The sequence below is a fragment of the Piliocolobus tephrosceles genome, chromosome 14 (assembly GCF_002776525.5).
Source record: "Piliocolobus tephrosceles isolate RC106 chromosome 14, ASM277652v3, whole genome shotgun sequence".
Classification (NCBI taxonomy): Eukaryota; Metazoa; Chordata; class Mammalia; order Primates; family Cercopithecidae; genus Piliocolobus; species Piliocolobus tephrosceles.
This window is the reverse complement of record NC_045447.1, coordinates 93596160-93622577: the sequence shown is the minus strand read 5'-3', so window position 1 is coordinate 93622577 and position 26418 is coordinate 93596160. Positions and strand designations below refer to the sequence as shown.

The 26418-nt window shown below is 41.2% G+C and overlaps 1 protein-coding gene across 12 annotated transcripts in view; it reads right to left on the bottom strand.

Moving 5' to 3' along the window:
* Positions 1-4831: 4831 nt before the first annotated feature.
* Positions 4832-26418, bottom strand: part of LOC111543379 (transducin-like enhancer protein 4) — a 157977-nt gene continuing 136390 nt past the window's right edge. For all 12 annotated transcript variants that reach the window (XM_023213339.1, XM_023213346.1, XM_023213347.1 and 9 more), the window contains 6 exons: positions 18800-19049; positions 17480-17727; positions 15835-15982; positions 15142-15292; positions 14708-14784; positions 4832-6545 (listed from right to left, as the gene is read on the bottom strand). In XM_023213339.1, coding sequence (XP_023069107.1) covers positions 6438-6545; positions 14708-14784; positions 15142-15292; positions 15835-15982; positions 17480-17727; positions 18800-19049 — 982 coding nt within the window. In that variant the 3' untranslated portion in view covers positions 4832-6437. The remainder of the gene's footprint in view (positions 6546-14707; positions 14785-15141; positions 15293-15834; positions 15983-17479; positions 17728-18799; positions 19050-26418) is intronic.

Here is a 26418-nt window from a genome sequence, read left to right as displayed (position 1 = left end):
GTCACCGCTAACCTTCTTATTAGGGGCACTTTATGCTTTGTTTTTAAGACCATCACTCAGGAACACATGTCTGCATATCAAGGCCTTTGTTCTCAAAGTAACCTTTCCAACCTTCTTATGCCCAGGAGGCTGTTCTTGCCCATACTAAAACCTGGATGCCTACGGCTGCACTGGTAGTGGTGGGATAACCATCAGCATGGAAACCGTAACTTTGAATTTCCTGACTCAGCCGTAAAACCTGAAATCACATTTCATTAACACTGATTGCCTACTCAGAGGAAACATGAAAGGGGCTATGAATCTCTGACGGAGATTTAAGAACAAGGCTTAACAGCCGATTTCTTCAATTACTCCAGAAACAAAGTCTTGTTTTCACGTATCTGGGAAGGACTAGCTGACTTCCGAGAGGGATGCTTTATTCTCAGCACTAACAGACTTCTCTGCATTTGGTACATTACCCAAAGTTGATGCCAACAGGTAGTTTAAGTGAATAGGTATTTGTTTAAACTCAACTCTTCTAGGGCAAAGAGGCATCCAGCTGAAGTTCTTCAAGTAATGGGAAGTTATCTTAAGGAACACTGCTTGCAGCACAGTGGTCCTGGAGGCTCACTCCTGCCCTTGTGGTACATCCTGCTAGTATCTCTCCCAGTCCCCGTGCTGCTGGGACGAGGAGGAAGGCACAAGCTTGGTCTGACAGTCTTCCTGCCTGGAGCCCTCATGGTCACAATGCCTGCATTTCACCCTTGACTCAGTTCCCACCAGTCACTCATTCTCCTGCAACTTCCCAGCCTCCTGAGAACAAAAAATTCCCTAGCTCAACTCACACTTTCTGCTACATAAGATACAGCCAGGGTACCAAGTATGGTAGCTCCTCTTGGAAGAGGCAGTGGGGGTGTCCAGTGAAGACTGGGTAATGGCCAACTGCTCCTTAAGTCTAGGGAGACATGCAGGGCCATCCAGAAACACTAGAGCATGAGTTTCGTTAGATCCTACCTAAACGGAGTCCCAAAATTTTGCTGTCTAAATTCTCAAAACTCAACTACTTCACAAGTACCTTCGTGTATTTTACTAAACCCAAGTCAAATAAAATACGACATTTATGTGAGTTTAAATCTTCTTCCAAAATAACCTTCCCAATGTTCTCATCACCCCACAGGGTGAAGTTAATGGGCTCCCTGCGACAGTCAGATGCCAAGGGTCACACACACAAGAGACATCTACTCACACACGAGTGGGTATCTGCATTGTACGTACCACATTCAGTCCACAGTGGGAACGCACAGCACATGACAAAAGAAGACAATTTGTGATTGGTTTCAGGAGTTGTCAAAAGGTTCTGTGATGCTGAAACCAGAAGCCAGTTAATTTGTGTGAAACTGAGGGACAAAGAGCAATGAAGTGTCTTGAACCCTTCATTTCCATCTGTGTTCCAACCTCCATGCTGGACAGACAGTACAGAATTCTGGACCGCCAAGTCGGGACCCTTGGGCTTGTATCCCCAGAAGATACGGATTTGGGTAAACATCTTTCTCCTCCGATCCTTGGTGCTCTTGTGTGTAAATTCAGGATTCTAGTGTCCACCCTGGCTAGGCCTGCATTGAGATCAAATGGGACAACTTTCATGAAAACACTTGTGCTCATCATTTGCCTCTGGACTAAAAACAACCCTGTGGGAACTCTCTGCAGGCCAAATATATGAAGTCTTAGCTGAGAATTTTATTTCCCTGAGGACAGGTAAACTAGAGTCTTCCCGTGAATTCCTTTCTGGGATCCACAAGATTCTATCACAGGCTGCCAAAAATGCAAACTAAACTGCTTGTAAGGTAAGAGTTCTATCTTGATTGCATTACTCTTAAAATGCTCTCATACATGAGAGGTTTTCTAATGTGCTCAGGTCATCAAAAATAAGCCATTTTCATTGTTAGTTCTGAATGTAAGTTTGAACCTAAAGGCAGATAAATGCAATTAGCTCCAAAGAACGGGGGTGGTTATGAGCTGCTGCCCCAGTGAGAAACTGTTGGATGCAGGACCTTAGAGCTTGCTGAATGCCTCTTTGCAAGTTGCAGCAGCTAGGTAGTTTTGGATATGAGCATCCAAGAATATCAAACAAATAATTTTTTTGGCCCTGACATCTTCATAATTTTGTAATTGCTTACTCAATGCTGGACATGGAATCTCAGAACAAATTTCCATAAAACTGTCAAAAATATGAATCGACAAATACCTTAAGTTGGACATTTTGCTTCTAGGACAGCACAACTGTAAAACTGTCCAGATTGAGGCATGTCTGGAAGTAGATGAGGTGACAGTTGAGGATATGTTCACGAAGCTAGCATGCGCACAGCACCTCTAACCAGAATACTACCTCTGGCTGAAGAACATCCATTTCCCCTGCTCTTGGCTGCAGGAACCCAGAATTTCATGGCTGTGTGTGATGGTTTGAAACCAAGTTTCTGGATATCCCAAGGCTGTGTAATTTTCAACCGCTTGCAGGTATTCTGAGGCTGCAGCTAAGGTTCCAACATACACTGCTTTAGGACAAGGCTGGATCTCTTGCAGTTGAGACTACGAAGCCACATTGCTAAAGAGTGGCCCAAAGCGAGGTGTGTATCCATTAACTCTAAGGACTTAGGGTCTGTCACTCTCATTTGACCTGCCAATCTTAGGAAGGTCATGATGCCTTCTTTACTCTGGTTTTCCTTGTAGTGTCTTGAGAGTTCTGCTCTCCTCTCATTGAAGCTAAGTTTTCCTGGTTCAGGGTGATTCCTATCTTTGTTGTTCTTCAGACTCTGCAAGACTACATTTGAAGCAAAAACGATGGTTAACTTAAAAACCAAGTTAAAGCAATTACTGTTAACATTAGAATTACAACATCAAGAACATCAAGACTGTGCACACTAAGCCAGGGCTGAGATTAATATATAGACATAAAAATTTAATTTGATAATACATTAGCAATGAGAGGAAACAGATGCCCACTTGTTTAAAAAAGTTAAATCTATGCATTCATCTCAGTTTTCTATTCCATTCAACAGCCAATGTTTTGGATTTCTCTAAAGACAATTAAAGGCATCACAGATTTCACCCATCAGATACCCAATAGGAATTCCAACCCCTTGAGGCAGGCACGTTCCACCTTCTAGAGGTGCACACTATGCACGTGTCATACTTTTTGTGCCAAAGCTATTTTACTCCAAAGCTCTCTCATCGTTTAAACATTTTTAATAAGGTTACACATGAATTAACGGAGGAATACTTTAAAAGTGGGAAGAACTTACATTTCCATGCTCACTACCCTCCTAATCTGCCCAATTCAGCGAAGATTACTACTATACAAACCTGGTACTAAGCTGGGCACTAGAGGAGAAAGTTCACACAATCCCTGCAGTGGGGAAGGGGATGCAGTGTCTTAGGTGGGGAGGGGAATCCAAGCTCTCGGTGGAGGCCAGGTGATGCTGCCGTCCAGACCCTGGGACTGCCACTCTACGAGGGATCGCCAGCTTCTCCTCTCCAAAGCCACCCAGAGCTCAGATGCTATTAGGACAATGTGTGATCCTGACACTGTGTCAGTCCAATGGACAACTCTGCTCTGTGCCTTACCTGGATAACCACCTCCCTCTTACGCCAGATGCCCCTAGTCTTCCAGCGTGTACAGATATACTCGATGCATCACTACCTTCCTCAGACTCGCTTTTCCCTGAGGCTAAATCTTTGGATCACATAGGTACACGAGCTGTGAAAAACCTGAGATAATGTGTAGGTGGCTAATATTGTATGTATATATTATATACACATTATACATATATATATATGTAATATAAGCCAGTACAGTGCTCTGTACACAGCAGATATTGAAGATTATTCCTCCCCAGTCCAACGTAAACTCCACCATCCTGTCTAGGGGACACACTTTGAAGATGATCACTTACCCCCGTGTTATTTATGGTTTTTCATTTTTCAGCCAGCCTTGAGTGACTTGTGTGTCATCATTCGATGTAACAACACACATGGTATCACACTGGAAGTGCAGCTTCCAGTCCAATTGATGAATACTGTACTTAACTCAGCAACCAAAGTCAGTATCTCTGTTACAGACGATCCTTCCAGAATACTGTGGGGCTTCTAATCCTCCTACTTAGTAGAACCTTAAAATGTCAGATTTTTGAGTCCCAGGACTTTAGAATTTTAATTTAAACTCCTCCTCATACTGAATCTTCATACACCCAACCAGTAGCAGCCCAAGAAGCCTGGTGTAAAGATCCCAGTGTGTTATGCTAGAAATGCTTCCCAAATCCAAATGGCTGGCAATGGTTTACATGGGCTAACTTAAAGGCCGTGTTCATGTGTCCAGTCCAATACGGTAGCCATTACCAGATGTGGCAACTTGACACTTGAAATGTAGTTCATGTGACTGGTAAATTGGATTTCTAGTTTTATTTAACTTTAATAAATTTAAAGAGCCACAAATGCCTAGGGTAACCATATTGAACAGCATACCTCTAAAGCATCAAGGGTTTGAGGGACATGATAACCTTTTGATAGGCAGTACTTTTACAAATCAAAGAAGTACTCAATAAATATTTAGCGCCAACTGGTCACTGTTAACTTTTATCACCTACCTTTTCTAGCTCCTTTCAAGTAAAGACAAAACCAAAACAAAAGTAGCAACAATGAAAAAACCCACACTACTTTAACAACAACAAAAAAAACCACATTACCTTAACAACAATCTCCCTCGAAAAAACTAGGCATTTTTAATATACAGGAGTGGCACAGCCAAAGATAAAAAATAAACTAATGTCATCAAGACAAAGAATTAGAAAAATAAGCATACTAGAAGTTATTTATGTTTAATGCTTAAAAGTCTGAATGCACAAACAATCTACCATTATAGAAGTACTGGTGGTCAATACAATGCATTAGAACTATGTACAATGCACAGTTTAGTATCAAAATCTTTCTACACTGTAGAGTTTTACGAAACTGTTAATGACATCAAACACTAAGCACTTAAGACACCATTGTTTTTTCTGCTACCACATTAGGAACGTCAATGGACAGTCCATTTCAACTTGCAGCATCCATCCATTTCTAGTATGAAATTAAGTAATTTTCTACTTATACAATAAAGTATATCTACACGGTTCTTTTGATTTTGATCCATAGCAGCAAAGGCACTGTACATCAGCAGATCCACAGACTTAAAAGATTTTTAAAGCATTCAAACAAAAAATAATAATAAAAAAAGAAGTCACATATTATAGTTTAACAGTAACAACAACAACATAAAAGATAACACAATGTTTCTGGCACAATGGCACAGCCTGTGTCCATTTCAGGGACATCCAACTAAGACATGGAAAGAACCGGAGGTAAAGAAAGCAAGTCCTCATCCCAGGAGAGAGTCCATTCTTTGTGTTTTTCAGAGGGCGGTCTCTGCAAACCCTCCTCTGCTGTCCTTGTTTTGTGAAAGACTTAACTTGCACAGCAGTGGGAGTCCTCCCCGTAACTGTGCAGCTCCCAAAGAGCATGCCACAAAATAACCATGATTTCTCATAACAACAAAACTGACTAAAGATATATGTATATATATATCTCCTTTTGCAAAGAAACGTGGCAAAAATATCCAGAAGGGATTAAGTTCTCTCTTTGAGGCCAAATTTAATTTGTTCATCTGTCTATAATACAACAAAAAAGGGAACTAAAAACATATTACAAAGACACTTGTCAACGAGTCAAAAAAAGAAAAAAGTCCAATTACTTTTATCAAATATAATCTAAAGCTATAGATATATTGGTTAACGTCGTCTAAATAGATCCAAATGAGTATGAGATGGCCTGTTGTGTTCTAATTGTTCAGCCAAATTTCCAAAGGTCTTTAAAAGATGTAGAAAACAAAAACAAAAAAACCTAATAACAACACAGCAACATATTGCTTCCATGTGTAATTATACATTTCACATCTCTATACAGTCATCAGTCTACATTTAGTGACATTTTAAATCAATTATTTTAAACCTTCCTTTCCCCTCCTTTGCCAAAAAAAGGGGGGGAGGGGTATCAAATACAACGCACCTTTCATTATCAATGCAGGAGCAGACAGCTTTATTTAGTCAGTCATTGTTAGAAAGCCTTCTTTAAACAAAATAAATATATTACAGATATAATACATAATTAGAGATTCTGTTCACTGTTAAGTATGCTTATTCCATGTTCTTCCAAGTAGATAGCTGAAGATTTGGTATCACAGGTTTTTAATGACTATTCACAATTCAATAGCAAGTGGGAAGTGAGGTTAAGAAAGGGGATTTAAACTCCACGACTGCAATGAGTATCTGAAATCCTTGGTTTTTAGATGCGGGGATGGGGGGGTGAACAAAAAGGATGACAGAGCAAAGTGCTACCAGGAGGAGTCCAGTCTGCATGAAGATTTGTCCTTAATAAATAACTTCATAAACCGTGGCCTTCTTATCCCCAGAGCCAGTGACAATGTATTTGTCATCCACGGAGATGTCACAGCTAAGCACCGATGAGGATTCTTTGGACTAGGAAAGAAATATATAATCAAAAATGTTAAATACCAAAAGAAAATCCCATGACTATGGAGGACTCGGAGCAAATGCAAATGTAATGTGCTCCTTCACCAAACAGGAGCCCAGTCAAGGAAAGGTAAAAGGTGGTCACGGAGAGTGTTGCTGCCTTTTTATTTATTTATTTATTTTTTAACGAGACAGGGTCTCCCTCGGTCACTCAGGATGGACTGCAGTGGTGTGACCACAGTTCACTGCAGCCTTGACCTTCTGAGCTCAAGCAATCCTCCCACCTCAGTCTCCTGAACTGCTGGGACTATGACATCGGTGTGTCCTATACACCTAATTTTTTAACTTTCTTTTTGTAGAGACGGGGTCTCACTAAGTTGCCCAGTCTGGTCTCAAACTCCTGGGCTCAAGCGATCCTCTTGCTTTAACCTCCCAAATTATGCCTGAGATTACAGGCATAAGCCACCACGTGGCACTTTCTTAAAATGGCAGAGGTGGATCAGATCCACCCTTGGCAACACCTCACTGGGTCAGTCAGGAGGCTTCTGCCCTGAGGACATCAGGTAGGCAGGCAAGCCAATGGTTTGAGCACCTCTGCTGGCAAAACAAGACCTTATTTCAAGCCCTATTCTACCATTAAGAGGGGGGTGTTATTGGCATGAAAAACCCTCAACTTCAAACAGATGGCTTGGAGTTAGGTTGAGCTGTGGAACACAGCAGAGGTCACTTAACCTGTCTGCATCTCAGTTTCCTTACAATAGCAAATAGGTAGACATTTTACCTGTCTACCACCTCAGAGGGATGCAGCAGAGTTCAGTGAGATCAGATATGAGAAATGGCACTGAAAACACATTAAAAAAAAACCAAAGAATATAAAATTATTTCTAGTGAAAAGCCTAACGCTCCCACTGTTAAAATGTAACACAAATTTCCAAGAGGGGAGAGGTTCAACAGTTAAAAAGAAAAACATACCATAGAGTTTTGTATATACCATATTCAACTGTAGTATGAAGGATTCAATGTTAACTTTTAACTAAACTGTGCTCATTTAAAATGAAAACAACACATGATTTTAACCAGGACTCTGAATACTTTAAACACTTAAAGACATAGTACTTAGGCTTACTATAAAAAGTGTACTTTTTTATTTTAAGCGCAGTTGGGACTATCTAACAAGTGATAATCCATGATATGGAAAATGCTGTATTAAATTATAGGCTTCGAGATCCGCACCAAGATGGCCGAATAGGAACAGCTCCAGCTTCTAGCTCCCGGCATGAGCAATACAGAAGACAGGAGATTTCTGCATTTTCAACTTAGGTACCAGGTTCACCTCACTGGGGCGTGTTGGACAGTCGGTGCAGGACAAGGGTGCAGCCCAACGAGCGAGAACCAAAGCAGGGCGAGGCATCGCCTCACCCGGGAAGCACAAGGGGGAAGGGAAATCCCTTTCCTAGCCAAGGGAAACCGTGACATACAACACATAGAAAATCGAGTCACTCCCACCCTAATACTGCACTTATCCAAGGGTCTTAGCAAACAGCACACCAGTCTGAGATCTAACTGCAAGGCGGCAGGGAGGCTGGGGGAGGGGTGCACACTGAGGCTTAAGTAGGTAAACAAAGCCACCTGGAAGCTCGAACTAGGTGGAGCCCATCGCAGCTCAAGGAGGCCTGCCTGCCTGCCTGCCTGCCTGCCTCTGTAGACTCCACCTCTGGGGACAGGGCATAGCCAAAAAAGGCAGCAGAAACCTCTGCAGATATAAATGTCGCTGTCTGATAGCATTGAAGAGAGTAGTGGTTTTCCCAGCACGGAGTTTGAGATCTGAGAACAGACAGACTGTCTGCTCAAGTGGGTCCCTGACCCCCGCGTAGCCTAACTGGGAGACATCCCACACTAGGGGCAGACTGACACCTCACACCTCACACGGCTGGGTACACCTCTGAGACAAAGCTTCCAAAGGAATGATCAGACAGCAACATTTGCAGTTCAGCAATATTCACTCTTCTGCAGCCTCCGCTGCTGATACCCAGGCAAACAGGGTCTGGAGTGGACCTCGAGCAAACTCCGACAGATCTGCAGCTGAGGGTCCTGACTGTTAGAAGGAAAACTAACAAACAGAAAGGAAATCCACACCAAAACTCCATCTGTACGTCACCCTCATCAAAGACCAAAGGTAGATAAAACCACAAAGATGGGGAAAAAGCAGAACAGAAAAGCTGGAAATTCTAAAAATCAGAGTGCCTCTCCCCTTCAAAAGGAATGCAGCTCCTCTCCAGCAATGGAACAAAGCTGGACGGAGAATGACTTTGATGAGTTGAGAGAAGAAGACTTCAGACAATCAAACTTCTCTGAGCTAAAGGAGGAATTACGATCCCAGCGCAAAGAAACTAAAAACCTTGTAAAAAGATTTGATGAATGGCTAACTAGAATAACCAATGCAGAGAAGTCCTTAAACAACCTGACAGAGATGAAAACCATAAAATGAGAACTACGTGTCAAATGTACAAGCTTCAGTAACTGACTTGATCAACTGGAAGAAAGGGTATCAGTGATTGAAGATCAAATGAATGAAATGAAGCGAGAAGAAAAGTTTAGAGCAAAAAGAGTAAAAAGAAATGAACAAAGACTCCAAGAAATATGGGACTATGTGAAAAGACCAAATCTACGTCTGACTGGTGTACCTGAAAGTGAAGGGGAGAATGGAACCAAGCTGGAAAACACTCTGCAGGGTACCATCCAGGAGAACTTCACCAACTTAGTAAGGCAGGCCAACATTGAAATTCAGGAAATACAGAGAACACCACAAAGATACTCCTCGAGAAGAGCAACTCCAAGAAACATAATGGTCAGATTCACCAAAGTTGAAATGAAGGAAAAAATGTTAAGGGCAGCCAGAGAGAAAGGTCGGGTTACCCACAAAGGGAAGCCCATCAGACTAACAGCGGATCTCTCCGCAGAAACCCTACAAGCCAGAAGAGAGTGGGGGCCAGTATTCAACATTGTTAAAGGAAAGAATTTTCAACCCAGAATTTCATATCCAGCCAAACTAAGTTTCATAAGTGAAGGAGAAATGAAATCCTTTACAGACAAGCAAATGCTGAGAGATTTTGTCACCACCAGGCCTGCCTTACAAGAGATCCTGAAGGAAACACTAAACATGGAAAGGAACAACTGGTACTAGCCACTGCAAAAACATGCCAAAATGTAAAGACCATCAATGCTAGGAAGAAACTGCATCAACTAATGAGCACAATAACCAGTTAACATCATAATGACAGGATCAAGTTCACACTTAACAATATTAACCTTAAATGTAAATGGGCTAAATGCTCCAATTAAAAGACACAGACTGGCAAATTGGATAAAGAGTCAAGATTCATCAGTTTGCTGTATCCAGGAGACCCACCTCACGTGCAGAGACACACATAGGCTCAAAATAAAGGGATGGAGGAAGATCTACCAAGCAAATGGAAAACAAAAAAGGGCAGGGGTTGCAATCCTAGTCTCTGATAAAACAGACTTTCAACCAACAAAAATCAAAAGAGACAAAGAAGGCCATTACATAATGGTAAAGGGATCAATTCAACAAGAAGAGCTAACTATCCTAAATACATATGCACCCAACACAGGAGCACCTAGATTCATAAAGCAAGTCCTTAGAGACTTCCAAACAGACTTAGACTCCCACACAATAATAATGGGAGATTTTAACACCCCACTGTAACATTAGACAGATCAACGAGACAGAAAGTCCACAAGGATATCCAGGAATTGAACTCAACTCTGCACCAAGCAGACCTAATAGACATCTACAGAACTCTCCACCCCAAAGCAACAGAATATATATTCTTCTCAGCACCACATCACACTTATTCCAAAATTGACCACATAGTTGGAAGTAAAGCACTCCTAAGCAAATGTAAAAGAACAGGAATTATAACAAACTGTCTCTCAGACCACAGTGTAATCAAACTAGAACTCAGAATTAAGAAACTCAATCAAAACTGCTCAACTACATGGAAACTGAACAACCTGCTTCTGAGTGAATACTGGGTACATAACGAAATGAAGGCAGAAATAAAGATGTTCTTTGAAACCAATGAGAACAAAGTTACAATATACCAGAATCTCTGGGACACATTTAAAGCAGTGTATAGAGGGAAATTTATAGCACTAAGTGCCCACAAGAGAAAGCAAGAAAGATCTAAAATTGACACCCTAACATCACAATTAAAAGAACTAGAGAAGCAAGAACAAACACATTCAAAAGCTAGCAAAAAGCAAGAAATAACTAAGATCAGAGCAGAACTGAAGGAGATAGAGACACAAAAAAAAACCCTTCAAAAAAATCAATGAATCCACGAGCTGGTTTTTTGAAAAGACCAACAAAACTGAAATTGATAGACTGCTAGCAAGACTAATAAAGAAGAAAAGAGAGAAGAATCAAACAGACACAATAAAAAATGATAAAGGGGATGTCACCACCGACCCCACGGAAATACAAACTACCATCAAAGAGTACTAAAAACACCTCTATGCAAATAAACTAGAAAACCTAGAAAAAAATGGATACATTGCTGGACACACATACTCTCCCAAGACTAAACCAGGAAGAAGGTGAATCCGTGAATAGACCAATAACAGGCTCTAAAATTGAGGCAATAATTAATAGCTTACCAACCAAAAAAAGTCCAGGACCAGACAGATTCACAGCCGAATTCTACCAGAGTACAAGGAGGAGCTGGTAGCATTCCTTCTGAAATTATTCCAATCAACAGAAAAAGAGGGAATCCTCCCTAACTCATTTTATGAGGCCAACATCATCCTGATACCAAAGCCTGGCAGAGACACAACAAAAAAGAGAATTTTAGACCAATATCCCTGATGAAACATCGATGCAAAAATCCTCAGTAAAATACTTGCAAACTGAATCCAGCAGCACATCAAAAAGCTTATACACTATGATCAAGTGGGCTTCAAACCCTGGGATGCAAGGCTGGTTCAACATACAGAAATCAATAAACGTAATCCAGCATATAAACAGAACCAAAGACAAAAAACACATGATTATCTCAATAGATGCAGAAAAGGCCTTTGACAAAATTCAACAGCCCTTCATGATAAAAACTCTCAATAAACTTGGTATTGATGGAACATATCTCAAAATAATAAGAGCTATTTATGACAAACCCACAGCCAATATCATACTCAATGGGAAAAAACTGGAAGCATTCCCCTCGAAAACTGGCACAAGACAGGGATGCCCTCTCTCACCACTCCTATTCAACATAGTGTTGGAAGTTCTGGCCAGGGCAATCAGACAAGAGAAGGAAATAAAAGGTATTCAATTAGGAAAAGAGAAAGTCAAATTGTTCCTGTTTGCAGATGACATGATTGCATATTTAGAAAACTCCATCGTCTCAGCCCAAAATATCCTCAAGCTGATAAGCAACTTCAGCAGTCTCAGGATACAAAATCAATGTGCAAAAGTCACTAGCATTCTTATACACCAATAGCAGACAGAGAGCCAAATCATGAGTGAACTCCCATACACAATTGCTTCAAAGAGAATAAAATACCTAGGAATCCAACTTAAAGGGATGTGAAGGACCTCTTCAAGGAGAACTACAAACCTCTGCTCAATGAAATAAAAGAAGACACAAACAAATGGAAGAACATTCCATGCTCATGGATAGGAGGAAGAATCAATATCGTGAAAATGGCCATACTGCCCAAGGTAATTTATAGATTCAATGCCATCCCCATAAAGCCACCAATGACTTTCTTCACAGAAATGGAAAAAACTACTTTAAAGTTCATATGGAACCAAAAAAGAACCCTCATTGCCAAGACAATCCTAAGCCTAAAGAACAAAGCTGAAGGCACCACGCTACCTGACTTCAAACTATACTACAAGGCTACAGTAACCAAAACAGCATGGTACTGGTACCAAAACAGAGATATAGACCAATGGAACACAACAAAGCCCTCAGAAATAACACCACACATCTACAACCATCTGATCTTTGACAAACCTGACAATAACAAGAAATGGGGAAAGGATTCCCTATTTAATAAATGGTGCTGGGAAAACTGGCTAGCCATATGTAGAAAGCTGAAACTGGATCCTTTCCTTATGCCTTATACAAAAATTAATTCAAGATGGATTAGAGACTTAAATGTTAGACCTAAAATCATAAAAATCCTAGAAGAAAACCTAGGTAATACCATTCAGGACACAGGCATGGGCAAGGACTTCATGTCTAAAACACCAAAAGCAATGGCAATGAAAGCCAAAATTGACAAATGGGATCTAATTAAACTAAAGAGCTTCTGCACAGCAAAAGAAACTACCATCAGAGTGAACAGGCAACCTACAGAATGGGAGAAAATTTTTGCAATCTACTCATCTGACAAAGGGCTAATATCCAGAACCTACAAAGAACTCAAACAAATTTACAAGAAAAAAAACAACCCCATCAAAAAGTGGGCAAAGGATAAGAACAGACACTTCTCTAAAGAAGACATCATTTATGCAGCCAACAGACACATGAAAAAATGATCATCATCACTGGCCATCAGAGAAACGCAAATCAAAACCACAAAGAGATACCATCTCATACCAGTTAGAATGGCGATCTTTAAGAAGTGAGGAAACAACAGATGCTGGAGAGGATGTGGAGAAATAGGAACACTTTTACACTGTTGGTGGGACTGTAAACAAGTTCAACCATTGTGGAAGACAGTGTGGCAATTCCTCAAGGATCTAGAACTAGAAATACCATTTGACCCAGCCATCCCATTATTGGGGATATACCCAAAGGATTATAAATCATGCTGCTATAAGGACATATGCACATGTATGTTTATGGTGGCACTATTCACAACAGAAAAGACTTGGAACCAACCCAAATGCCCATCAGTGACAAACTGGATTAAGAAAAATGTGGCACATATACACCATGGAATACTATGCAGCCATAAAAAAGGATGAGTTCGTGTCCTTTGTAGGGACATGGATGCAGCTGGAAACCATCATTCTCAGCAAACTATCGCAAGAACAGAAAACCAAACACTGCACGTTCTCACTCATAGGAGGGAACTGAACAATGAGATAACCTGGACACAGGAAGGGATGTCACTTCATCACACACTGAAGTCTGTTGTGGGGTGGGGGGGTGGGGTGGGGAAGGATAGCATTAGGAGATATACCTAATGTAAATGACGAGTTAATGGGTGCAGCACACCAACATGGCATATGTATACATATGTAATAAACCTGCATGTTGTGCACATGTACCCTAGAACTTAAAGTATAATAAAAAAGAAAAATAAATATAAAAAATAAATTAGAAGTTTCATGACTGCAACAATTGGCTTTTTTTGCCCTACTGATTATCTTGCATACTATTTTGGATTCGATGGAATTAATCTACTTTATGATGACTTAATACCACTTGGTCAAGAAAACTGCAAGTCTATTATATTACTTCTAAAAAAGAACACTAGGAAATAACATCCTAAACATAGAAGGTTAATAAAGGCGAGTCTTTCACCTTGCCTATGAAATTCTCATGTAGGAGAATTTCTCCTCATGTAGGAGAGAGGAGGAGAGAGTGTGTGTGCACACGTGCACATATGGGTACTATGTCTACAATTTCGTCCTTCTACAAATAATTTCACAAGCTATACAAAGTTCCACTGAGTCAATAGGAAAAATAAAAGTTTATAAAACTGATTTTTATCAAACGTTTCCATAGCACTCTTCTTTGGAAAAAATAAAATAAAAAAACTACTACTACTAACAAGAGCGTATTTAAGCAAAATGCTCAACTTTTAAAATTAAAAATTAAAAAAGACATACATGTACAAAATTCCCAGAAGACATAAAACCTCTACCCCAAAAAGGAATTGATGATGAAGCAACAGTGAGCACTGAATCAGGCACAGCACTGGCTCTGAGCGCAGAACACTGGGGACTATCCCCAGCTCCACGGCTTTGCTGTGACACTTAACCTCCCCTTGGACACAGTTTCCTTCTCTGTACAATGTGCATAATACCAGCTCTGACCTGCCAGGACACTTCTGCACATTATTAACCTGAGAGAATGCACAGAGATTTTGATTAAACAAACATAAGTGGTAGTTAACAAGTTCCATGTTACCTGGAATATACTGGCCCCATAAGGTGTTCTCCAGGCATTCAGAAGGTTGTCCTTTCCAGTGCTTACAAACCATTTGCCTACAGGTAAAGGGTTTTGAAAAAGGCAATGTTTGTGTTACTTTGTCAGACATCAAGATGTGCTTTATAGAACATCAAACTATTCACAGAAAACTCATCCATTTGTAAAAAAGTAACTTTCGCTTCAAAAATAAAGCCTATCTTTCTGGATTTAATGAGTCATTAATCCTTAAGGTTAAAGTGGATTAATGCCAGAAAATTACATGGTGTTGGGGAAGCAGGCATGTATCAGGAAGTAATAGAATTCTGAAGAGGGGCATGGTAATGAACTCAAGGATTCGACTTGAAAATAAAAACACAGGAAGGGGAAAGGAGCAATTCTGGTTGACAGAAAATGGACAAAAGGTGCTTGCTTACCACAATGGGCAAACTTGAGCGACAACACACAGCTCTCATGAAGATGTAGTTGGTATTTGTCTGGCTTGGTGACATGCAAAACTTCCACATTGCTGTTCTCCATCCCCACTGCAAGCCACTCTCCAGTTGGGCAGTAGCCCAGAGAAAAGATCTACAATTAAAACAGGTGATAGTGACAGTGGCCACAGTGGACACACTTCTTTCATCTGGGAGGTACTATCCCTTCTACAGATACTACTTAAATCATGAAGAAAATCAAGATAATTTGAATTGTACAGGGGAAAACCAAAGTCAAATGGATGATTTCAAAGTAATGAGATTTCAAAGTGGTTAATCCAGAAACAAAAGTGACATCACACAGTAAGTGAACTGCCTCCTCTTTCAGTAGGTGATATGTTTCATAAAACTGTATCTTTTTTATTTTTTTTATTTTGAGACAGAGTCTTGCTCTGTCGCCAGGCTGGAGTGCAGTGGTGCAATCTCAGTCTCCTAGGTTCAAGCGATTCTCCTGCCACAGCCTCCTGAGTAGCCAGGACTTACAGGCGCATGCCACTAGGCCCAGCTAAGTTTTGTACTTTTAGTAGAGATGGGGTTTCACCATGTTGGCCAGGATGGTCTCGATTTCCCGACCTGGTGATCTGCCCACCTCAGCCTAAAACCGTATCTTTGAAACGCCTCAGCCACAGATCATACCTGGGAGGTGAAGTCATGTTGCTGCAGCTGCCGCCCCTCACGCAGGTCCCAGGACCTGACCGTGTTGTCCAAACCGCCTGTCCAGAGCTTGGTGCCATCATTAGAAATGTCAATACAGCTGGCTCCGTCCGTGTGGCCCTGGAATTGCCTGAAAAATGTCAAAATGGAGGGAAAGCCCTTGAAAAATTAGCTTTTAGTTAACTCAATTTAGAATTCCTTGATGATTCAATTTCAATCCAGGCCTTATTTGTAGATTTCATTTTGGTTTATTATGGTTTCTAAATTATTCAAAGTAGTAACAAAGCATATATGAAAAGATTAAAGTTTAATGGAGATGCCAAATGTCCTGTACTTTTTGCTTGATTTTGAATACTTAGGAATTCTTCTAATTACTTTTTCATGAAAACATGATTGATATTACTAATGAAAAAAAAAATATCTGAAATTAACAAAAGGAAGCACGCCTCCATGTATATGAACTAATCAAAGATATAATCTGAGACCTATTCTATCACTGTGCTATGAGGGAGAGAGAATTTAATTTTCCCTTTTAGAAAGGGCTGGGGATGGCACAGGGAGCGACAGAACTAGTCCTGCCAGTGAGCAGCAATGTGTCTGTGGGTGGCTGTGCAAGACGGAAGGCGAGGCTCTCAAGTAAGGGACCTGGAAAACATACTCAGTGTGAACTACTGGCCCAGGAATCACTCATGGCAAAATGTACCAAGGTCACCAGGAGAAAAAAGGGTTAGAAGCAGCTTCCCATAAGAGCCTGCCTGATAAGCAATGAAAGTGAAGATTTCTTTTGGAATCTATAGGTTTCAGTCCTTTGAAATAACAGATAGTAAAGCCCTCTTCTTTTACACACGTGACTTGTAGCTACCTCTGATTACAACCTTTTCATACCCTGTAGCTGATCATTCTACTTGCTTGCTAATCTCTTAGGTATTGACACCTAGAGAATCGTTTCAGAGCTTTTCCCATCTACCAACACCAACCCTTTATAATCTCATTTGTAAAGTTTTATCTATCCAACCTCAAAGGTGGGACAACAGATAATCTAGACCATTTCAGAATGAGTTGCACCGAATACAGTGCATAGGCCCATGGGAGTTGCTAAATACCTGCTGAAGGAATGAACCTGTTAGATGTCTATGGCACTCAAGACAGTACCACACACTGATGTCTATGGCACCCAAGACAGTACCATATACTGTGAATCTTCTCAGTGAGGCTCTATCAACAATAATGGTTTGTTAGCAAACACAGATGGCAAATTACAGATGTCTAATGAGCTCATGAGGTCATGGAAACCTTATGCATATTAATTATGTCAAACTGACCTCATTTTGTTAAAACAAATTGGTGATGCTTTAGTATAATGTCAAGGAAGGAAAAAAAACCTCATTTTATGAAGTTCAAGTACTATAGAAAACCAGATTTTTATACTGATAATTTGTTTTTAACATCTTAAACTGGACCTGTTCTGAACAATTTTTAGTAAGATATCTCTTTACACACACACACACCACACACACACACACACACCCACCCACACACACACCCATACCTACATACACAGCACTTTGGCAAAATATGGTAAAATCGGCTCCTCCTCACAACCTGGTAACGGATCCTGCTAACCTACCTCACCAAGGTCTGGTTGTGCAGATCCCACACAGCGATGTTGCCGTCACTGCAGCATGAGAAGCAGACCTTGGAATCGGGGCTGATGGCCAGGGCATAGCAGGCGGGGGCCGAGGATGTCAGCTCTGCCTTGATGCGTGGGGTTGGAGCCGCAAGGTCCCAAATGGACAAAGTACTAGCTTCCCCTCCAACAATTAGGGTGCGACCATCAGGGAGCAATCTGCAGGAACGGATGTAGTTATCCCTGTTCTGTAGAGACAAAAACCATCAAGAGATTACTCATGAGGAAAAGAAAACAGCATTAACATGAGAGCAGAAATCCATAAAAGTATTGTGTTCCCTCCTGGTTTAATGAGCCATTTATACTTATGACAATGATAAAGTGGATTAATGCTAGAAAATTACATGAAATTAGGGAAGTACTTAAACTTGATCTACAAAATGTAGTACTGAGATATTTAATCTTAATTAGCATCAAAATGCAAAGCTCTATACCCACTTCCACCACCACCAAATTAACCAACTGCTTGCATCATCTGCACACACAGATACACACGTACACTAATGCAGGAGCTCTTACAGTCTTGGAGTATCCAAACCTGGAACCTTGGTAGACTCAGGCTCAGTTCTGCTGCTGAAAGGTCCTGCTACTAATGGCAAGAAAGTTTCAGGGGTAGATCCCTGGTAGTCTGTTCCTTTTGCCTGGGCCTGCATTACGTGACTAAAGGGCATCATGCATTTGATGAACCTGCACCAGAGGCAAGACTTGATCATGGAGTGTTAAGTAACAGAAAAAGAAATTCCTCCTAGCTCATGAGGTTACAGGAATCTTATGTATATTTAATTATGTTCAATTGATGTAGCCTCATGCTATAGCAAAAATTCTACTAAACTGACATTTCCTAAAGAACTCAAGGGCTAAGGCCAATACAGCAGCTGAGGGGCTATCTAGTATTTGCCACATGAGGCAGTAAGTTACTCTTTACATGTGACAGATGATATTTAGATGCACACTCATAAAGTCACTGTATGGGCTCTTAGTTTGCTTAACCATCGGAGAGGAAAACAAGTGGTTTGTCTTTTCCTATGGGAGGCAGAGTTAATGAAATCAGTATGGTGCACATGCCACACATGAAGAACTAGATCACTGTGTCTCTAGGAAGCAAAAGACATACTCCAAGTGAAAGATCGCAATTCCCTGAAGAGCAACTATCCACCTGGGATCAATACTGTGTGGTGTTGCTTATACATACAGTTCTCTCATCAGCTCCTCCTGTTTTCTGAATGAAAGTCTAAGTCTTGTTCATCCATGTTCACTCACCAGACAGTCGAGCTGGGAGACAGGACTCTTATTGCCAGGGTGGCTGATGTCCCAGACCTTGACGCAGCCCTTCCCACCCGTGTACACGTGTCTCGTGGGGTTGCTGATGGTCACCGCGCACACCACCTCCCCGTGGTTGAGGGTGTTGATCTGGCGAGCATGCCGGGGGATTCCGGGTCCGATGAGGGCGTCGGGGGGAAAAGGGACAGGCTGCATCTGACCGTCTGCGCTAACATGGAAGGAGTATGCTCTAAGGCAATGGAGAGGAAAAAAGAAAGAGGGGAATGTAAAAAATGTCCCTTAACTGTTCAGTGTAATGAGATGAGAAATAAAACACCTTCAGTGCCACTTGTGATTTACGAACAAATCGAATTTACCCATACAGTGTAAAGAACATAATTTCCAGAATCATACAGCCAGGCTGCTACAGAGCTAGATCTCAGGCTGACTCTGTACAAACTGCTGTGAGACATCAGTAGTTACTTAGAATCTCTAAACTGCAGTTCTAATCTCTAAAATGAAGAGAATGCTACCTATACCTCACAGAATTAAATGAGATAACCAATGTCAGGTGCAATAGCCACCTTCAGGGATTCTCCATAAACCTGCATTGCCTTCTCCTTTGGATGAATCAGAGGCCTGTGATGAGGCCTTGCCTACAGATCAATTCATTTCAGGCAAGGGACTTACTAAGGGAGATGAGTAGGCCAAAATCAGGAAGCTTTAAGGAGTTAAGAGCCTCTAGGCTTAGATGTTGAAATGACAGATGTGAAAAGAAAAAAAAAAAAATGATAAAGCCCTAGTTTAAAACCTTGATCAGACTTGACAATCACAAATTCTAATAAACCCAAATGGAATGAGAACCTAAAAAAGCGTCCTGACAGCCCCAAAGGCCCGCCTGTGAGTGAGTATCTCTCAGCAGTTCCATCTCCAGTTCATTTCCAGGGAAAGCCCTCAGGTGGAGAAAGCTTTTGGTTCTAAAATGCAACTTAAGTCAGAGCATCTCCCTCAACACACTCATTTTCATTTTTAGGGCACGAAGTCAGGAAGGGGCGAGTGAGGCTATTGTGATGCATGTTTCTGGAAGCAGAAGACACCAGTGGCAGGCAGGGGGCAGCTGGGCCTATACTGGGGACTATTATAGGCAACAACGCATTTTGGAAACAATGCTATTCTACCTGGGCACGGAGCTTGGGAATCTGCTCTGCTCATGGAAAGTAGTTCACAAAAGACGCACCAAGGGAAAGCATTGTGGGTGCACAAAGGACAGGAGGCTGGACCAAACTGCGGAAGCTGTAGAATTAAATTAAAAGTTTATCGTTCCTTAATGGCAAAAATTTACAGGCCGGCCACATTCATCAAAATTCAGTCCATTATCGAATGGTCCTCAACTACCTGAATGTTCCCAGAAAAAATGAAGCATGCATTGAGGCTGTGGAAGATGAAGGCACCAGACAGTGGCACACTCTTACTTCCTCTGCAGATCACAGAGTGTTGTAGAAGAACATAGTACGTGAGACTTGCTGGAGGGGAAGGATGTGGGAAGCTAGGAAGCCAATGGACAGAAGACGTTTCTTGCATCAAATCAACAGGACTTGGAGATACACTGGATGGGTGACCTTAGAGAGAGATGCTGAAGAGGACCCTAGGGCTTAGAACCTGGGTGACCACGTAGACTGCATTACCTAGTGAAGACGACAGGGAAGCATAACTCAAGGGTACACCTACAGGGAGGTGAAGGAATTGGTTTTCTTGAACTTAGGGCAGAAATCCAAACAGCTATGATTCAGGAGAGAGGTCAGGTTAGAAATCATCCATAAAGAAGTGATGTGTGAAGCTAAGGGGACGGAAATAAGAATCCCAGAGCAGATTATGCAGTGAGAAGCAGACCAGATACAGAATCCCAAAGAATGTGGACATTTAAGGAATCTCCAGCCAGAGTAGTCATGGAATTAAATTATTAGTAGAGATAATAAAATAGAAAGGGAGAGAAGATGTTCAATCACATGACAATTTACTAAGATTCATTCACTTAACACCCATTTCTTGAGTATCCCAGTGTGCCAAGCACTATGGTAAGAATGGAATAAGAAAGAAATGCACACACCTTGTTCTCCTGAAGTTACAGCCTGAGGGGCACATTCATTAGTGAGATATGCACATAAATAACTATCAAAATGTCAGATAGTCAGTGTGATGAACAATGCATGGTAGTCTAGGACTTTGACAGAGTGAAAAGGACAGAGGAAATGGCAATGGGGCTGCAGTATTAAGAATGGGTACAAATTGTCTGAAGACAGTATGATGATTAGGAGTATGGCAAATTCAAAGGCCAGAGCAAGAGAGCATGCTAATTATTCATTTAGTCAGCAAATACTTCCTAAATGCCTCGTATGTTCTAGTTACCATCAGGTGCTGGGAAATCAGAGGTGAACAATACCCACAAAGTCCCTATCCTTACACTAATCTACATCCCAGAGGGGAAAACAGGTAACAGATAAATATAAATAAGTAACCTCAGACAGTGGAAAATAGCATTAAACATAACACACAGTTTCAGATAGAAGAGAGTAGGGGTGCACAGAGTGGCAGTCGGTGGCCCTCTCTGAAGAGGCAGCATATGGGCTGAGAGCTGAAGGAACGACACAGGCCTTACAAATACGTAATGGGGAATGTGCCAGGCAGAGGGAAAGGCGAATGCAAAGGCCTTGACCAGAAAGAAGCAAGGAGGCCAGAGTGCATTCGGTGGAGAGCATACAGGATATGAAGGGACAGGTAAGGCCAAACTAAAAAGGGCCATGTAGGCTGTGATGAGTACAAATGTGAATCTGGAGACTTGTGCAAAAAAAGTGACACGATTCAGTTAACGTCTTCAAATGATCTTCCGATTGCTGGGTGCAGAATGGAGTGCAGGTGGCAAAACGAAAGACAACTAGTCTGGGGACTACACAGTAATCTAGGGGAGAAGAAGTGGCTAGAGCTTGGGAGACAGTGGTAAGTTGGAAACAGAACGTGGAGCACTCCGGCTGACTGGAGCCACAGTAGGTTGTACTGGGTGGGATGATTAGAATCTGGAGGGGACACAGGCGTGATGACAAGCTCTTCTTTGTGAACATGTAAATACAGGTAACTGAAGGTGAGGAAGGCAGATGTTCACTAGAGATGAGGGGGTCCAAGACCACGATGAAGATGTTGGGGGGCTGTCTCTGTAGATACCAGAGTCAACCAGGATTACGGCAGCCTCTGGGTGGTGGCAGACTCTCGGCCGTGTACCAGGTCTTTAATACACTGGGGAAATACTTCCAACAAGGTGGAGGAGGAGGAAGTCCAACGGCAAGAGCCTGAAAGGAGCAAAGTTTTCATAAACAGGTAGAAAAGTTCTGTTCTTGGAAAGGCTGGGGAAGGGGTGGCAACCACAGCTGTTATTAACCCCACTGCTGGTGCTGAGGTCAGTGAATGAAATGGAAAGGTCACCCCATAGAGAGCTGCAGGTGAAGGGGTCGCCTCAGGAGACGGCCAGATTTCAGTTCAGACAAGGAGAAGGCGGCAGTAATGCTCCTTAAAGGCGGAGGTTCTGAGGGATGACGACCGAGAAAAAGGCTAATTGATTTAGCAATTAGGAGGTCATGAAGACTAAATCTTAAAGGAAGGGAAAGAAAGATTATTCCAAGTTTAGATGGTGTTATACATTCTTAACGATAATGTATTAGGAAAGTCATCTCATTCTCTAGTCTAGTGTCACTAAATGGTTTTTAAAGAGCACTGAGATTTTAAATAGTTAAGAACACAGGCACACCATTTCCTTCAAGGTCTTCAACAGGACAGCCTTCACCTCAATCACAACCACTCTGTGAGCACCTACTATGTTCCCGGAAAGAGTCCTTTCAGGAGTCCAGATGAATTCCAAGAGCCTGCTTTCATTAATGTGGCCCTCTGTTCGCTATTAATATACATAGAAGGCACTCAGAACTGGTAACAATAAAGCTCTAGTACACACTTATTATCAGATTTCGATAGACTCTTTGACTGTAACTAGCAAAAGACTCCTGGAAGGTATGAGGGAAGTCAACACAGCCAGGAATCAGAGAAACCCAGGCGCAAAGGACTATTCTGTTTCTAACTAATTTAATGCACCACTATATTAAATATCTCCCATCCATATACTCTGATGCAAATGTCATCAAACGATACAAAATTAGGTAATGCCCCTGGTCTTGCCCACAAGTGACTAGCAATCTAGTTAGCATGATGAGAGAAAAGTACAGAAGTGACTACAATATCAGGTCACATTCTAATGGAAAGTATTCTGAAGTGTTTTGAAAAGGAAAGATAGAGCTTATGTTGCATGAGAGAGAGACATGGTAATAGAAATGGGTTTTTAAAGAGTGAAAAGATATCATCAAGTAAAGAGAAAGATGGAAAAAATATTCCAGATAGCAAGAATAGCAGAGAACAAAAGTTCAAAAGGATGAGGTGAAATGAGCTGGTTTTAATCCAGGAATTCATTCAACAATAACCACACAGTAGGTGGATAGAAGAACTGGCCAAGCACAGTCTGAAAAAACATACCAGATCTATATCTCTATATAATTAAATCAATGTAATGCTATAAAAGGGAAGGAACAGAATGCCAGCCAGAGACCTTCCCAGAATTGACTGAAGGGATTTTTGATGGATAGAGGGAGTGTGCCATTACTGGGCAAAGCTATTCATAAAATAAACTTAGTAGCAAGGAGTAGGATAGACAGGAGGAATTAAAAACAATTATTCCTGTTGGGCGTGGTAGCTCATGTCTGTAATCCCAGCATTTTGGGAGGCCAAGGGGGATGGATCACTTGAGGTCAGGAGTTCGGAGACCAGTCAGTGAAACCTCATGTCTACTAAAAATACATAAAAATTAGCCAGGCATGGTGGCACATGTGCCTGTAATCCCAGCTACTTGGGAGGCTGAGGCATGTGAATCATTTGAACCCAGGAGGCAGAGGTTGCAGTGAGCTGAGATTAAGCCATTACACTCCAGCGTGAGCGACAGATCGAGACTCTCTCTCAAACAACAACAACAATAATTATTCCAACAATTGAAATAAGAGGTACTGGGGGGCCTGAACTAGGCAAGGGCAAGGATGACAAGTTAGAAGGTACAGTGGACATAAAATCCTATAGGACTAAATTGATGAGATGTGAGGAGGAGCTAGAGTAACTGAGTTTCTGAGCTCAGGAAAAAAGAAACGTGGTACTTGTAGTTACCAAAAAAAAGGGCAAACTGGGAAGAGGACCTAATTTACAAAAGTACTTTCTGAATATAATGAATTTGTGGTGCAAGTAACATACACTCAAGATCCCTAGCTAAGATGCCCAACAAATAACTAGAAATACAGGGCTGGAGGGAGAGAAATAGAGTGACCTGAACTCCTCGCAACACAAACATACACCCCACAGGTTAAGCTGCTACGAGCATAAGAATGGCTCTCCAACAAACATGGCGATGAGAATAAGAGACAGTTGAAGAAAATGCTAGGCTTGGACTTTCTGACATAACTACACTTTGAACAATCCAGACTCATGCAATTTGCTTTTTTAAAAACATGTGTATCAAACTCATTATATATAGATTATCATCTTGACAAAGACCCTGCATATTTAAAGAAGGTTGCTGGCTTTCCCACCTTCCCCTCATTCTCCTCTCTGAGGCCCAGTTCTGCTGTGCTGTGCTCATCTCTCACGTGCACAATACCTTCTCCACATTTCCAATGTGTCACAAGATGGGATTCAACCTTGAGGTCACAATGAGGTCTGGTTATTGTATTTTACATTGACATATGATAGAAAACCTTGGTTCTAAGTAGCACACAGACCAGTGAGTTAGCCAACAAATACTTGTTGAAGGTTTTTACCACGTTTCAGGCATTATTCTCATTTGAAAATCTTGCTTTATAAACATAAACCAATGCAAAAGAGTCAGATTCCTGAATTGTGAGCAGCCTATAATCCACTAACCTGAGATCTTTTATTTTTGCCCTGTTCACATGTCATATCCCATACAATTAGTACCATGATTTTAATCAAATACTTATACACTAGCCATAGAAGTCTCATTTGAGTAGCAGGTGAAGGAGAAAGGCCATTTTTGGCTTATGTTGAAATTAAACTATGTTGTCATTCCAACTATATGTGGAGTAGAACCTCTGCTAATTCACCTGAACAGACAAGAGCACTCAATGAGAATTATATAATAAACACCATTTTATTAATTTGGAACATGCATTTAATTATAATTTCTGATAATATCTAGCAATTCATTGTGTGAAATAATTGGAACAGAGATGCACAACTTTTATAAGTCTTTCTGGAGAAAGGTAGTTACATTGTGGGTATGTGTGATGGAGGAGGATGGATGATTTTTTGTTTTATTTTCTAGCACACCTAAAGTTTTGTTTTGAAAGATATGCACAAGACAACGTTGCACAATTCTGTATCTTATGATCTGGAGAGCCACATAACTGTTATATTCATTTCTGCTATAAAAATCTATAATAAAAGTATATTATCTCTATGTGCATATAAGTCAATATAACTTTATATGCCTTCATGCTCTGTTACATAAAGACACACCAATGACCCATCTTCTTGGGTCACTTCTGCCCCTAAAACACACTGTACCTCCTACTACATAAGTAGCCGAAAAATGGATAATATGCTGGGACAAAGCTGAAAGGGAAATAAGGCTGGGGTTGACTAAACAGCCACCATGTAACAAATGTGGCACTCAATGAACACACAACATATTATCTTACTTTCTATCTTCACATCCTTCTTGTTGAGGAGGTGCCATCCCTGATTCATGGATGAGCCGACTGAAGCTCACGAAGAAACTGTGCATAAAGCCACTCCTCTCAGTGGAGAGAAGAGTCTAAATTCAACTGGCAGAGTCTAAATTCAAACTGGGATCTGTCACACTCCCAAAACCATACTCTGTTGACTGCACCACATGCTTTTTGGTAAAGGGTCATTTTCCTGGTAAAGTGTCATTTGCCAGTTGCAGTAGATGTGACCGTACTCTCATAAACACAAATTCTCAACAATCCTCTAATCCATTAACTCACGCAAAAGGATCTTAAATATTTAAACATTTCATAAAACCAAAATTCAAAACTGATGAAGGGAAGTCAGCTCAAGACTCAGAAGCATGACCTGAGTCAGAGCGGCTGTGACTCCACAGTGGTTTAACTGGTCCAAATCCCCTAGCCAAGGTGTTTCCTTAAAGACACTTACACCCCTTGCGCCTCGAAGCAGCAGCTGAGGCAAGAAGCATCATCTCATTCACTCTCGTGGTTATGCTGTAGCTCTGGGTACAACTGTTGGTTACCTAAGAAGTGACCATAAAAAAGGGATAGTACTTCTTCCCTAAAGGAACCCTTCCACTTTCCCCACAAGTTCATATGGAACTTGTAGGTATCTGTGTCATTATTTGATTAATCGTACTACCTTGTTATTTAGCATTGCTTGAAATAGACCCAATTTTCACCTTCAAATACCTCAGAGTTCTTGGTCAATAAGAGTTGTCAGTCAGTCAACAATTATTTGCAAAACACATACAGGTCCACAGAATTGTATGGTAA